Consider the following 13,533-nt stretch of genomic DNA (forward strand, 5'->3'; position numbering starts at 1 on the left):
TATGTAAAAAGGTTTACATTAGTTTTTGTTTAAGTTTGATTTCTGACAACATTTGATTCTAACTGGATTCAATGAATATTTTTTCTTTAAGTGTATACTCTGCTATGGCTGAACATACAACTCTCATTTACGAGTGAAAAATTTGGTTGATTTTGTAACAAACACAACCAGTCCAAACTCAGACCTAGCAAGCATATACGCCTAAATAAAAAAAATAAAAAATCATAAAGAGATTGTATCTTTATCATGGCAATACAGGTATTGTTCTGAACCTTCCCTACAGTGTATGTGCTGCTTAAGAAATCTTACTCTCACAAACGAAATACTATGACAAAGAATTTTAATTATTTTCTAATTAGGACTCTAAATGCTTGTGAAGCTAATTAGCACTCAGAATCACCATCTCAGATGAATAGCTTGTTATGTGTTGAGATTGCATTTGCATAGTATTAGTGGGCAGTTTATATATGGTTACTGTGACACCTACATCTCTTTGTTTTAAAATGTTATGCTATTAGATCCCCTTCTCTCTCTCTCTCTCTCTCTCTCTCTCTCTCTTTCTCTCTCTCTTCCCCTTTTCTTTTTTTCTCTATCTTTTCCTTTCCTCTCTTTCTTCCATGCTTTGTTCTCTCTCTGTCTCTCCCCCTTTTTTATCTCTCCTCTCCCCCTGTCTACCCCCTCTTTCTTTTCTTTTCTGTCTCTCCCTTTCTCTCTCAGTCTCTCTCTCTCTGTCTGTGTGTGTCACTCTCTCGCTCTCTTTCCCTATTCTTTTTTCTCAATCTTGTCCTTTCCTCTCTTTCTTCCATGCTTTATATATTCTCTCCCAGTCTCCCCCCCCCCCCTTTTTTTATATCTCCCCTCCCCTTCTCCCCCAGTCTACCTCCTCTTTCTCTTTTCTTTTCTGTCTCTCCCTTTCTCTCTCAGTCTCAGTCTATCTCTTTCTCTCTCAGTCTCTGTCTATCTCATCTTTGTATCCATACTCACTCTTTTCTCCCTTTCTCTTCTCTTTTCTCCAATGAGATATCAACAGCGCTTGCAGGCTAAATGACTCATGTACATTTATGAATGTACAAAGCAAGATCGAGGTCTAGCAATGAAAATCTCACGTCTCTGTATAAATTAGTCTGCTCATTGCCTCCATCTCCATTGCGATACAAAGAATTCATTAGCGTTATTACCTCACCAAGACAGAGAAAAAAACTCATTATTGGCACTCTTGTTTTTCTGTCTGAGTAATTCTTGATGCTCATCAAATATCAATGATTATCTGGTGTGTCAGTAAGTTTTAAGTGATGAAGAATTTCCAATGAACAGAGAAATAGTAAAACATTATATGACAAAACTGAAAGTTTTATATTACTAATGCTTAGTGTTTACCTTGACAATAAAGTAACTCAATCAAGAAAAACTGTTCATTTTCATTTTAATATCTTTACCTTTTTTTATCTTTGTAAATCAAAAGCAGATTTAATTATGTTTAGGTTTTTCCCCCCTTTTTATTATTTTAAAATATATTTTCACTTTGGAATTGTTGAAGAGCATGTATAGAAAGTGCTGAAAAAACTGTATGTAGATCCAGAAGGGCTTCAACAGACGATTTCGTATAAAGTACATTGCACCATAAATGCCCATACACATGCACCCCTGTATTAGGTGGAAGTAGTGATCGTTCATTATGTTCATTTTGAAAACATTGATTTTAATCATTTTTTCAAATTTATTTCCACAGATTCAGGAGCCATCATTGTCGAGGCCCGTGATGGGGACACGGTGATCCTCCCCTGCGACCGAGTCCTCCCGACCCCGCCCCCAGACTTCCCCGTCGCTCTCTTCATCCTCCAATGGCAACGCCAGGATATCTCTCAACCCTTCTTCGTCCTCTTCGACTCCAGCGACGCCATCATAAGCCCCGCCTTCCAGGGGCGCGTCTCTCAGGTGGATAGTGGGGCGTCGCTGGCCATGACGGGTGTGACGGTCGACGACGCCGGTATCTACGAGTGCCAGATCATCGAGCTGTCCGACTTGGAAAGCATAGGCAATGGAACTTTTGTGAACTTGGTTATTTTAGGTAAAACAACTCTAGAATTTTTCTTTTTTAGGTTTAATAAGAGATGAAAATATATATATATATTTTTTTTTCTTTTCCTTTTTATTACATGACTGATTAAATCATCTGGTTTGTCGAATTAATCAGTTCTATCATTGTTGATTGCTTTGCTTGTTGCAAGTAAAATACATTTCTTTTTTAGTATTTTCTCCAAAACAAAATAAAAAAATTTGAATGAGCAATAATTGCCAACAACTGCTTCAAATGCACACAAAAAACCAAACAAAATAGAATTTTGTATAATTCATTGTACTTGTAGGATACGGAAACCCTAAAATGTTGCAGTCAAATGCCTATTAAAGTTTGCACAAGAACACTTTCAGAATTTGTAAGAAGATAGTTTCATGACACTTATCTGCATTTATAACCTTTTTTATTTTGTATTCTATGAACAAAGTTTTTGCTGATTTAAGGGCCAATTCAACGCCCACCTAACAAGTTTCATCGCTTTTATCCTCTCCCTATATATTCCTTCATCAACTCACCCTCTTTCTGCATAAGTAATGAACCTGGGTGGGCTAAAGTGCTTTTAAGCATAGTAAGGTTACGTTCCATCTTAAGTACATTGATTGCCCTTTAAGAGAAGGTTGAGTTTTGGGAAGAGGTGAAAAATAAATTGTGAGCGTTATCATTCTTATTATGCAAGTGTGGAAGAACATCAGATAAGACATGTTCCCTGAAAAGCATGGCTCTTCAAATGCCTTAATATTCTAAATATGTCATGTAAATCGTAAAATGGGGGGGGGGGGTAGGTTTTTTACGCCACGTGTTGGTGTAGTCCCCTATACATCATTCTGTGTACAGTGTTTGTAACTTTGCAAAGACTTGGCCAATTTCTTATCATTTTGATGATTCCAGAACCTTGCAATACACACAAATTCTTATATGCTAGATGATCAACCTTTTTTGGTCGATTCCACACCGTTTCTTTCACAATGAAATCGCATGACCAGAACTCAACTTCACCTTTAAAGTAATCCTTTCATAAGTCAGGGCTTGATACTAACAGGCGCCCAAAATTTATTCAGTCTGGACCCTAAAAATTTTGATTTTTTTTTACATAGGGCTCCTGCATATGAAACACACTACGGTATTAAAAGATCAAAGAAGCTAATGTGGACCCCTTTATGTGTGAACCATGTACTTTAATGGTCCCTTGATAATTTGCTTTACATGTATCTAAATGAAAATTACATGTGTGTGCATACATTAATTTTAAAAAGTCACTTGAAAATCTATCTTAGAGTACTGAACTCCAGCTATTGAAATATACCACCACTGAGGGAAATGTACACTGCATTGTTGAAATGAACAATAGAGTTATTCTTAGTGTTTAATTTGAGAATAATTCAAGCACCTGTGTGGTAGATTAACCCTAGTTTTCAGACATTGTTTATAAGTAACAAGACTGAGGTTACATGTTGATACATTCCTGAGTGAAAAATAGTATCAGTTGTAATTTGTAACAGCATCTGCTGAAAGCCAGAAGGGTGTTAACTCTTTGTAGAACTACATGACTGGATGCCCTTCTGGCTCTCAGCAGACTACATAATGTTTTGATACAGTAGATGGAAAATATTTTGACTCAACAACATTTGAGTGATTGACTGACTACTAGTTTGATAAGGAAGGAGGCTGGACTTACAAATGAAAGCTTGACTGTTTAGAGTTTAGAGCCAAAAAGGTATTATCTCATGTCCTTTAAAGGTATTACAAAGTTTTGGTATGGGGTCATAAATTTGGTATAAATTAAAATATTGGAAGCATATATGCGTTCCTACAATATTCATTGATCGTTGTCGCGGTTCAAATCGAGTCTGAAGTTATGAAATTATAAATAATAAACTATTTATGTTGTATAGCTCCCTCTCAAGGTCAAGATGTTAATTTAGCTTTGAAACAATGTTTCTTGACTAAAATCGACCGATTAGCTATTCCCGTTTGGAAATTATATATTACAACTTAATATTCTGCGATTTTCATGGTCGCAGCTACCATTGTACGGCCATACATGTAGGCGCTATTTGAAATTTATCAAAATTTACCGGGAGCACCGGTAAATTTTTATATCTAATTTTTCTCGAAAACAGAAGTGTTTTAGCGGCTAATTTTTTTTGTGCTTATAATACATCCACAGGGGCATCCAAATATATCAAAATTGTAAAGATTCACTATCCACCCAATTTTTCAAAATTTCCCAAAACTTTGTATTACCTTTAACACAATTGTAATACATGTAGTTAATGCCCTCATGGCAATTCCTTCTCTACTGACATACCAGTATGATTGAAAATAGGCTAGACTTTATATTTATGAAAAACAAATTGTTGTCTTCTAATAGCTAGATGGGCAGTACGTTATATTCCTTTTTGATGGGAGTTTGTAGTTGATGCCCTTTTGGTACTCTTAAAATTGTAGAATTTATTCTGTCCATGGTCCATTTACTATTTAGAAAAAACATGTACATGTATGTTGCAAGATGGTGACTAATCATGTTTATACAATAAGCCGTAACATCTACAACTAGATGTGAATGTGTTAGTTTAGATTCTGTACAGATTTGCTAGATTTTTGTTTAAAGAGACAAGACAGCTTAACTCAAATATTTGGTGTGAACTTTTTATTTTCATCAGAAAGCAAAGAAACAGAGTGAGGGAAATTTTGTATCAACTATTTCATAGACTTAGCCTCTCTCTTTTTCTTTCCATCTCTGTCTTTATCTCTATCTTTCTTCCGGTTCCTCTCTTTATTTCTCTTACATCTACATTTTCAATAAAAAATAGATGAACAAGTACTACACTTTCTCACTTTGAATCACTCCAAAGGACTACTAAAACACCCCACCCCTTTTAAATAACTGTTTGGTTTTAGTCTTAGCAAATAGGTGGAAATCTTCAAAAGACAAGACATTAACAATAGATAATCCTATGGGTTTGTTGCAGCTGTATTTGAATTCTTGTAATTGAATTGTGGCAAGTCCGTGGGGAGTTTTCTTTATTTTTCTAGCTTCTTCAAACCTCACTTTCACTTTCTTTCTTGTTTCGTCTTATCCGCATGACTTGTTCCGAGATTTGGCAATCTTGTGCAAAGCCGTGATTTAGTCATGCAATCTAGAACAGCAAAGTTATCTATTTTCTATTACTTGTAGTTGTAGTCATGCATGTGATCTTTAAATAGTGTAACTCTCATTTCTCTCTCTTTCTTTCCCTCGGAGTTTCACTCTCTTTATTATTTTACCTCTTTCCGGCATGACTTATTATTGATTTGGCAGTCTTGTAAAAACCAATGATTTAGTCACGCATACTAGTGAAGAAAAGTTGACCATATTCCGTGATTTGTGGTCAAGTAATGTTACATAACTTGTAAACTCCCCATTCTCTAGATCTCTCTCTCTCTCTCTCTCTCTCTGTAACTCTATTAAAATCTTCTCTTTTCTTATTGTCCCGTTTAAAGGTAAAGACCAGTATTGGAAACGCCCCAATTTAGCACTCATTACCAATTACCATTACCATGTGAAAGAATATGTTTTGACTAATACATGATGATACAAAATTTGCCGGGAAACCGCCTGCTAATTCATATATTTGGTAAATTTGTTTCTCTCATGGTCTGTGAGAGATATAGGGTAGTCCCATATACATATTTCTGTGTATAGTGCTTGTAACTTTATGAAGAATGGGCCAAATTTCTTATCATTTTGATGATTCCAGAACCGTGCAGATGCTAGATGCTAGATGATCAACCTTTTCTGATCGATTCCACAACGTTTCTTTCACAATGCAATCACATGACCATAACTGGTCTTTACCTTTAATATCCCTATCTATTTATTTCTAAGCCTCTAAAATTGGAATGGTTTCTTTTCTCACTGCCAACCTTGGATTTATTTTAAATCCTTTTTTACGCTCCATTTCATTCTGCTTTGAAAACATTTTTAGATGATTTTACTTTCTCTTTCGGAGGGCTAGGGGACTCATAAATGAAAAGTGTAGGTCTACGCTTTTCCACCTTGGTTCTGAGCAAGCCTTTTATTAAGTCAAACTAGACCGGGAGCCAAATATCTGAAAAAGCGGCTCCCGGTCCTTAATTTTTTTAGAGAACCGGGAGCCGTTTTCCAGGACCAGGAGCCGTTTCCAAAATGGATGAAAATATGTATTCTTTTAAATTATTTGTTAAACGTTACCTTTTATTTATACATACGGTAGTTTAATTTCTAGTTTACATTTTGAGCACTCTAATATTAAATCACTCATACCTTGGATAAATCTGTCATATGTAGTTGTTGTAGTTCATGTTTAATACTATTTTCATGCCGTTAAATGTCAAAAATTGAAAAATGTTAGGAAAGGGGGAATTGAATTATTTTTGTAAAAAAAATACTTAAGAAAAACCATCTATAATGACATTGCAGAGCTGCCAACCTGTCACTTTCAAAAAACATATTATTCAGCTTGAAAAAGCTTATTTTAGTTTAAAAAAACAGATTTTGCCTGTTTAATGTGTTTGTTATTTAGACCTGTCACTTAAAAAAAAAAAAAAATAATAATAATAATTAAAAAAATAATAATAATAATAACAAAAAAAAAGAAAAAAGATTTGTTAAATATATTTACCTATTTTATCAGAATTTTAGTCAATGAGTATGAGGGCCGCTGAATCAAGGCAAGTCTGGAGTTGCAATCAACTTTGTACATAAAGTCAATGCATCAGCAGGTCCGGTGTTCTGATTTTCATTTGGCTTTTTGAAGATACCATTACATCCGAAGGGCATGCGATAGGCAAAAAAACTGGCAACAAAATCGCTGATTTCTTGATTTTTAGCGCTTTTTTGATGAAAATGTTTCTTAAAACTGGGCTAAACCCCCGTGAGCTTTGGAAATATGGCTCCGATTCCGCATTTTTGACAGCAAAATTTGGCTTTTGGGATGGATTTTTGGAAGTTACATCGAGACTTTCTTGTACTGACACTGTGTGTGTAGTGCAGTACAGCACTGATGTCATTTGTGTGTGTATGCATGGCCTGGGGAAATGCGCTCGTCTTTGAGTGGTGTACATCCCCTGTATTGTGTGCTCCGTACTCCGCTAGGAGTAGGAGATAGCGGCCGCTCGTATTTAGTGCTGCAATTTTTCTGGGCGATTTTAATTAGGATTCTCATTATATAATGGTTTGTTAGGGTTCATTCAGTCCACGTTTAACTCGTATCAAGTAAGTTTTTGTCACATTTGTGAACATTTAGTGCTAGACATGTGGAAGTTTATGAAATAGAAAATGTTAATTCTCCCAGACCGGGCGCCAGAAATAAAAATGGACCGGCGCCCGGTACTCATTTTCCCCGTCTTACCGGGCGCCAAAAGTCAGGGACCGTGGGGTAAAAATCGCCCGGCGCCCGGTTAATAAAAGGCTTGGTTCTGAGAAAGGTGAAAAATGATTTGCGAGATTTTCCATTCAGTCAGATTGAGTAAACTAATATATTTTTGATGATTTAAAAACCTTCACTTCTGACCATTTTGTTTGTCTTATATTGTATGTATTTAACCTTTCCAGTCACTTCAACCAAGGAGATACCAGCACAAAGTCAAGGCACTTGTTTCACAATGTGATTGCATAACGGGAATTCAATGTTACCTTTAAAGTTTAAACATCATGTACACTGGAATTCATGAAGATGATGATTGATACTTCTTTGGAATTTGCTTGTATCTCAATGTTAAAAATACCCCACATGTTTTCCCATCTTTGTCTAGCCAGCATCCTCTATCCGCTATTTTCTCGCCCTCATCCTTAAACTTTGCCATTCATTGAACATATAAAAAAGAAAGGGGAAGGAAGAAAGAAAGAAACAATGCACCTGTACCTGCATAACTGTAAATACATGTATGTGGGCCTTTATCCTATTCACAGCATGTTTATTAGCTGCGAAGTAAACATGTAGTAAACTAAATGACATTTCTAAGAGCCCTAGTACCTGTACAAGTGCATTTCTATTCTCTCCTGAAAACCTCATAATCCCCCATTGTGATGTCACAATACTCCCTGGCTTTTTATAGCTTCCTTTTCTCACACTTCCTACCCCCTTAATCCCCAAATAAAGAAATCTGGCTAATCCCCTATGGAAATAAATCCCTATTGAATACCAAGCTGTGCTGCTGTGATTCCAGACTCATTAAACCTGTCATTAGACTCACTAATGAGCAGTTACCTGTGAAAGATCAAATCAGGGTCTGTTTGGGGATTGAGATTTATAGCTCAGTCTTGCGCAACCTAAAGGCATTTTGAGGTGATATTGCCCTTACACTGTGTATTGAGAGCCAAAAAGGCGTTGCGTCTGCGAAAGTGTAGGAGTTAACTCCCTTCTTGCTCTGAACAGATACTACCTTGATCACTTATTGCTGATTGAGTTATGTAGGCCTATAATCATGTACATACACTTATTATGTAAGCTGACATGCATTTTGTTAGCTGAGAGCCAGAAGGGCATTAACTCTGTGTTGAATTAGGCCAAGTAAACAAATAAACATGTTTAGCGTCCCCGCCCGCTTCCTTTTTGGGGGCCGCCTCCTATTTTTATTTTTATTTTATTTTTTATTTTGCCTAAAGCATGAAAAACATACTGCTAAAATGATCTATTTCTGAATTTTAAAAAAATTAAAAAAATACTGGCGGCCATCTTGAAAATAGCCCGACTGTCCGGAAAATTGTATCGAGCGGCCTTTGTGAGCGGCCATTGTGAGCGGCCATTTTGAAAAGAAAAAAAAGGGCCTCCTCCTTCTATTTTTTAAAAAAAAGGGCCTCCTCCTTCCTATTTTTCAAAAAACAGGATGCTAAACATGTTTTTTTTTTGGGGGGGGGGGTGGCCTTATAGGAGTTATAACACTCTCTGGCTCTAAGCTGATGATTCTACCCTGATCAATTATTTGCTTGCTGTTTTGTGTGTTTGTGGGTAAGGCTAATTTATCAGCTCAGACTTGATTAACAAACAAGCACATACTCTCTGATGAGAACAAGAAGGAAGTTAACTACATGTATGTAAACAGAAGGGGGAATAAGTATTAGTTTATGCCCTTTTGGCTTTAAGAGGAGATGATAGACATACTAATGCATAGAGCTCTTATCAAGGTGTTAGAAATCCTTGTGGGAATGTGCAATGTAATTGCTACCTGTAAAAAAACAAATTGAGTGGACAAACATGTAATATTCTTGTTTACAATCTTTGCTAGCATCCATGTGCATGTCCATGTATTTTTAAACAGTCTTTCACATGCTTAGTTTCTCATAAGCCCATCATTAATTTATTTGTTGTTTCCTTTTCAAAATAGAAATGATAAAAATAAAGAGTCAAGAAGTTCATGACTCCCATCTTCCAGTATTTGTGATTCATTAAAATTCTAATATAAAAAAATAATTGTAATCAATAGATATATTCTTTCAGTACAAATGTTCAACCTTTCCAAATACATGCTGCATTATAATCATCAAAAACATTAAAGATATTACAAAGTGTTGGTAAAAATATTTAATTCATCTGAAACTCTTTGATGTTATAACAAGATGCTATAGGAATATCTTTATATGCTTTTTTTTTTGGGGGGGGGGGGGGGGGGGTAGGAAGGAAAAGTCATCAAAAATATGCAAATTATTCATATTTATTTAAACAAAAAACTTATTTCATTTTTTGTATGTATTATGTAAAATCACACTTTTTTTAATAGTGTTGTACAGTTCATGATATCCGGAGCTGATAAAACCAGATGCTACATATTTCCTCCATCAAAAAGAGACAGAGTAAACATATGATGCATGCTTGTTGATGGCGCTTACGCAAACATGTAATCACTTGCCATACTAATTGAAATGCCAAGATGCCGCTGGTTACATCGACGACGTGGCCATCATTATCTCACATGCTAGGACAGTGTGGCGACACGTTTTGCGTGGTGGTTTTCTCATAAGCCTTCCAGCGAATGATTATGTACAATGCGTATTTGTACCGTGAGATACATTCGGGCCGACAACCTGCGCTTGACATTATTTGGGTCCTTATTGGTGTTTTTTAAAAACATGCATTCTGTAACCGTGAAAAGATGAAGGGTGAGGTCAATTTCTTTTAAGAGGAAGTTAGGCTGTATTTATAACAGTCTTGCTAAAGAAAATTTACAGAACATTGAAATACCATTATTGAAAAGACAAGGATAATGTATAACTACTAAAGAAGACATCTACGATCTACGAGCTGGATTAAAGTACAGTAAAGTAAAGAAACAAAACTATATATCTGAGTTGGGGTACAAACTAATACATAAAGACATTAAAGGATTTTTTTTCTTTTCAAGTATGGTTTTGCAAATAAAGAAAGAGTATGAAGGGAAAACAAAGGTAAATTTTATGCTGAGCACATTAAATGATGACCATTGAATTAGAACTCTCCCATAGTTTTCTTTTAAAGCATACCAATATGTAACCATTTCAAGTTTCACTTCATTGTGGAGTGGAGCATTTATAAAGATAGAGATGTACAGGATAACACATTTACCCCATGAAAATAAATGTGAATGAACTTTTCTTAGATATGATTGAAATATCCTTCAATGAATATTAAATGTTTTTAAACACTTTCTCTCTATCTTTGCAGGTCCCCCTAAATTCATCTCAACCCCTCCAGACCATGTCGTCTTCCAAGAGAACGCAGAGGCGTCCCTCCAGTGCCAAGGTAGCGGTGTCCCCTTCCCCACCATCAAATGGTACAGGCAGGGTGAGCTGATCACATCCAACAGCCGGATCACTCTGTCGGGAGATACCATTACCATAAAGAGGGTGGTCCGAGGTGATGTGGGGACTTATTCCTGCGTTGCTGAGAACTCTGAGGGCAGCGTGATCAATGATACAAGATTTGTTGTCGAAGGTAATTTCTTCTTTCTGTCTTCATATTTCATCCTTTTTGTCAAAGAGGGGTAGTGTCTGAAAATTAAGTATTTTTAATGGGAGAAATATTTCAATTGTCATAACGTACCATATAAAATTATGCTACTTCATGAACTGCTGATAGATGGCTAAACCTATTATTAAAACATTAACAAATATCAATTTGAATTTCGTTTGTAATGATTGAGTGATTTCATGATACCCTCCCATGTAATCAACTACCGGTAATCACTAAAAATGTTGTTTATGTCACACTCATGTTTTCGATGAATGTGATAGATAATGAACCCTGCTGAAGATTGAAACAGTCCTCCAGTTTTGAAAAGCATGTAAACATGAAAATATCTCTGGAAAACTTTACATTTCTTTTATTTTCCTGAGATGTTTGCATTCTTTATAACCCTAGAGCCATTATATAGGATTGGGGATGATTTGGGCTTCCTATCCTTTATCGCTTCAGTGAAAAACATACATTGAAGATTGGGGTTATGGGCAATTTGTTTCCAGAACTTCCAAAGGAGCCATGAAAACAGATCCCACATGAAAATACTTATCATCAATGAGTTTGGATGCATTTATTACAAAATTACTAAACACAATAGGAGAGTCAATATTGCCTCAAAAGCAGCCCTTGAAAATCATCTTAATTTCTTCCTTCTATATACATAAAGAATACATTAAGAATACCGCACCTACAAATCAGAGAATTAAAATTGTTTTCTATTTCCGAGACTTCAAATTGAGGGCACCCATCGGACCGGGCAATGGGTTATAATCTGCTTAATAACTTCCAATATTAGGGTGTCCAACTTTAATGTCATTACCATACAAACAATGCAACACTAATTGTGGAGGCGTGAAGCTTGCGAGTCGGATAATGAATTTCGGTCACACATAATGACCATAGAATGATGATTTGCGTTGCATGTGTAATGGGGGAGCAAATGACTTTTTGTGGAGCGAAGTTCTCCGAGGATCATTAAACCTGAGCCAATCATAATCAGGGTTTCCCTTTTCCTCCATTTAATTTATGTTAAATTGCATTATAGCATTAAAACATCCAATTATGCAAGTGATCTTGTTTACAGTTGCACTGCATAGGTATGCATTTGATAGCAACTATTTGGCGATGATTCATTATTCGACATTGATCAATAAAATGCACCATTTGATATTGGATGATGTTGAATTAACTACCGGTATAGCTTCTGTTGTTTGTTTTGAGATATTGTTCATTCCAATAGGCCTAATTATTATTCTACTCTTTGTTTTAATTCTATTCATTTTTTGGTTTTTTGTTGTTTTTTGTTGGTTTTTATCTTCCATCACATTATATTTAGTATTGTGAATGAGTCATATCAATCAATCATCATTAATTACACTTAAATTGATTTAATGATATATATATTTTTGTTATTCAAAACTGTTATTGCTTCTTCATTTCAACAAGGAAATAACAGAAATACATTCATTGGTGTTTTACGAATTAATAACTGTCATAAATACATAAGCCAGAACCATAAATGTGAACAAAAATTGATGAAGGCAAACTAAAATGAGAACAGCCTTTTAAACTACACTATGGGTTTCCAATTTTGTAGATAAACATGAAGTTTCCCTTGACGTAAAGCAATAATTTGTTTAATTATAATGATTTAATGATATTTGACTTTGTAATCAGTTGAATATTTCAGGATTATTGGCAAAACTATCAGTCAAATGTATCCACCTACCAACAATATTGGTTTTAGTCAAGATTGCGATCATCCCCATTTCAAGTTGTATCTAATTATTAGTTCACAGAAAATAGGACTTTAATCAAAATGCATTACAAAAACTCCATCTGTTACTTAATGTATAAGGTCAATATTAACAAAAAAAATGTTTACATTATAAATTATTAATCTCTCAATATCATTTCATATTTTCCCATCCTCTCAAGTATTTTGTCCTTTCTACTAATTCTGAATATAGAGTGACAAATGATGTTCACCCTGATTAAATATCTTTACAAAATTTGGCTTCCTTATTCATCACTTTCTTTGTCCCCCAAAAAAATTAAATAAATAAAATAAAAATAAAAATGAAAAGGTTCAATTGAACCATTCATCCATGTATTGGCAAATCTGTCATGTTTTCATCAAATCAAAATCCATCAACATTTGGTGTGGTATTTATTTTATTCAGTCTGTTAGTATTTATCCAAACCATCTTTCATAGTCAGCTTCTTTATTCAAAGATAACCCAGATTGTTATCATTTATCTTCCCCTCCTGGTGCAGAATATGAATTACTAACAAAATGATTAAACCACAACATTTCTGCATAATCAAACAATTTATCTTGTGCCCAGATATCTGCCCAGTTTATAGTTCTAACTCTTCACAATTTTGAGGGATAACAATCCTCATTTTGTCATCCCAGTATGTTTTGTTCAAACGACCTGTTTGATTCAATGCATCTAGGTCTTATCGGTGATTCAAAATCTCATTGATTTATATTTTCAT

The 13,533-nt window shown here is 35.1% G+C and overlaps 1 protein-coding gene across 1 annotated transcript in view; it reads left to right on the plus strand.

Moving 5' to 3' along the window:
• Positions 1–246: 246 nt before the first annotated feature.
• The window catches only part of LOC583206 (protein turtle homolog A), a 44,261-nt gene continuing 30,974 nt past the window's right edge, over positions 247–13,533 (plus strand). The window contains exons 1-3 of the mRNA XM_030978696.1: positions 247–258; positions 1,654–2,068; positions 10,738–11,007. Coding sequence (XP_030834556.1) covers positions 247–258; positions 1,654–2,068; positions 10,738–11,007 — 697 coding nt within the window. The remainder of the gene's footprint in view (positions 259–1,653; positions 2,069–10,737; positions 11,008–13,533) is intronic.

Source organism: Strongylocentrotus purpuratus, unplaced genomic scaffold (assembly GCF_000002235.5).
Source record: "Strongylocentrotus purpuratus isolate Spur 01 unplaced genomic scaffold, Spur_5.0 spur5_scaffold_1, whole genome shotgun sequence".
Classification (NCBI taxonomy): Eukaryota; Metazoa; Echinodermata; class Echinoidea; order Camarodonta; family Strongylocentrotidae; genus Strongylocentrotus; species Strongylocentrotus purpuratus.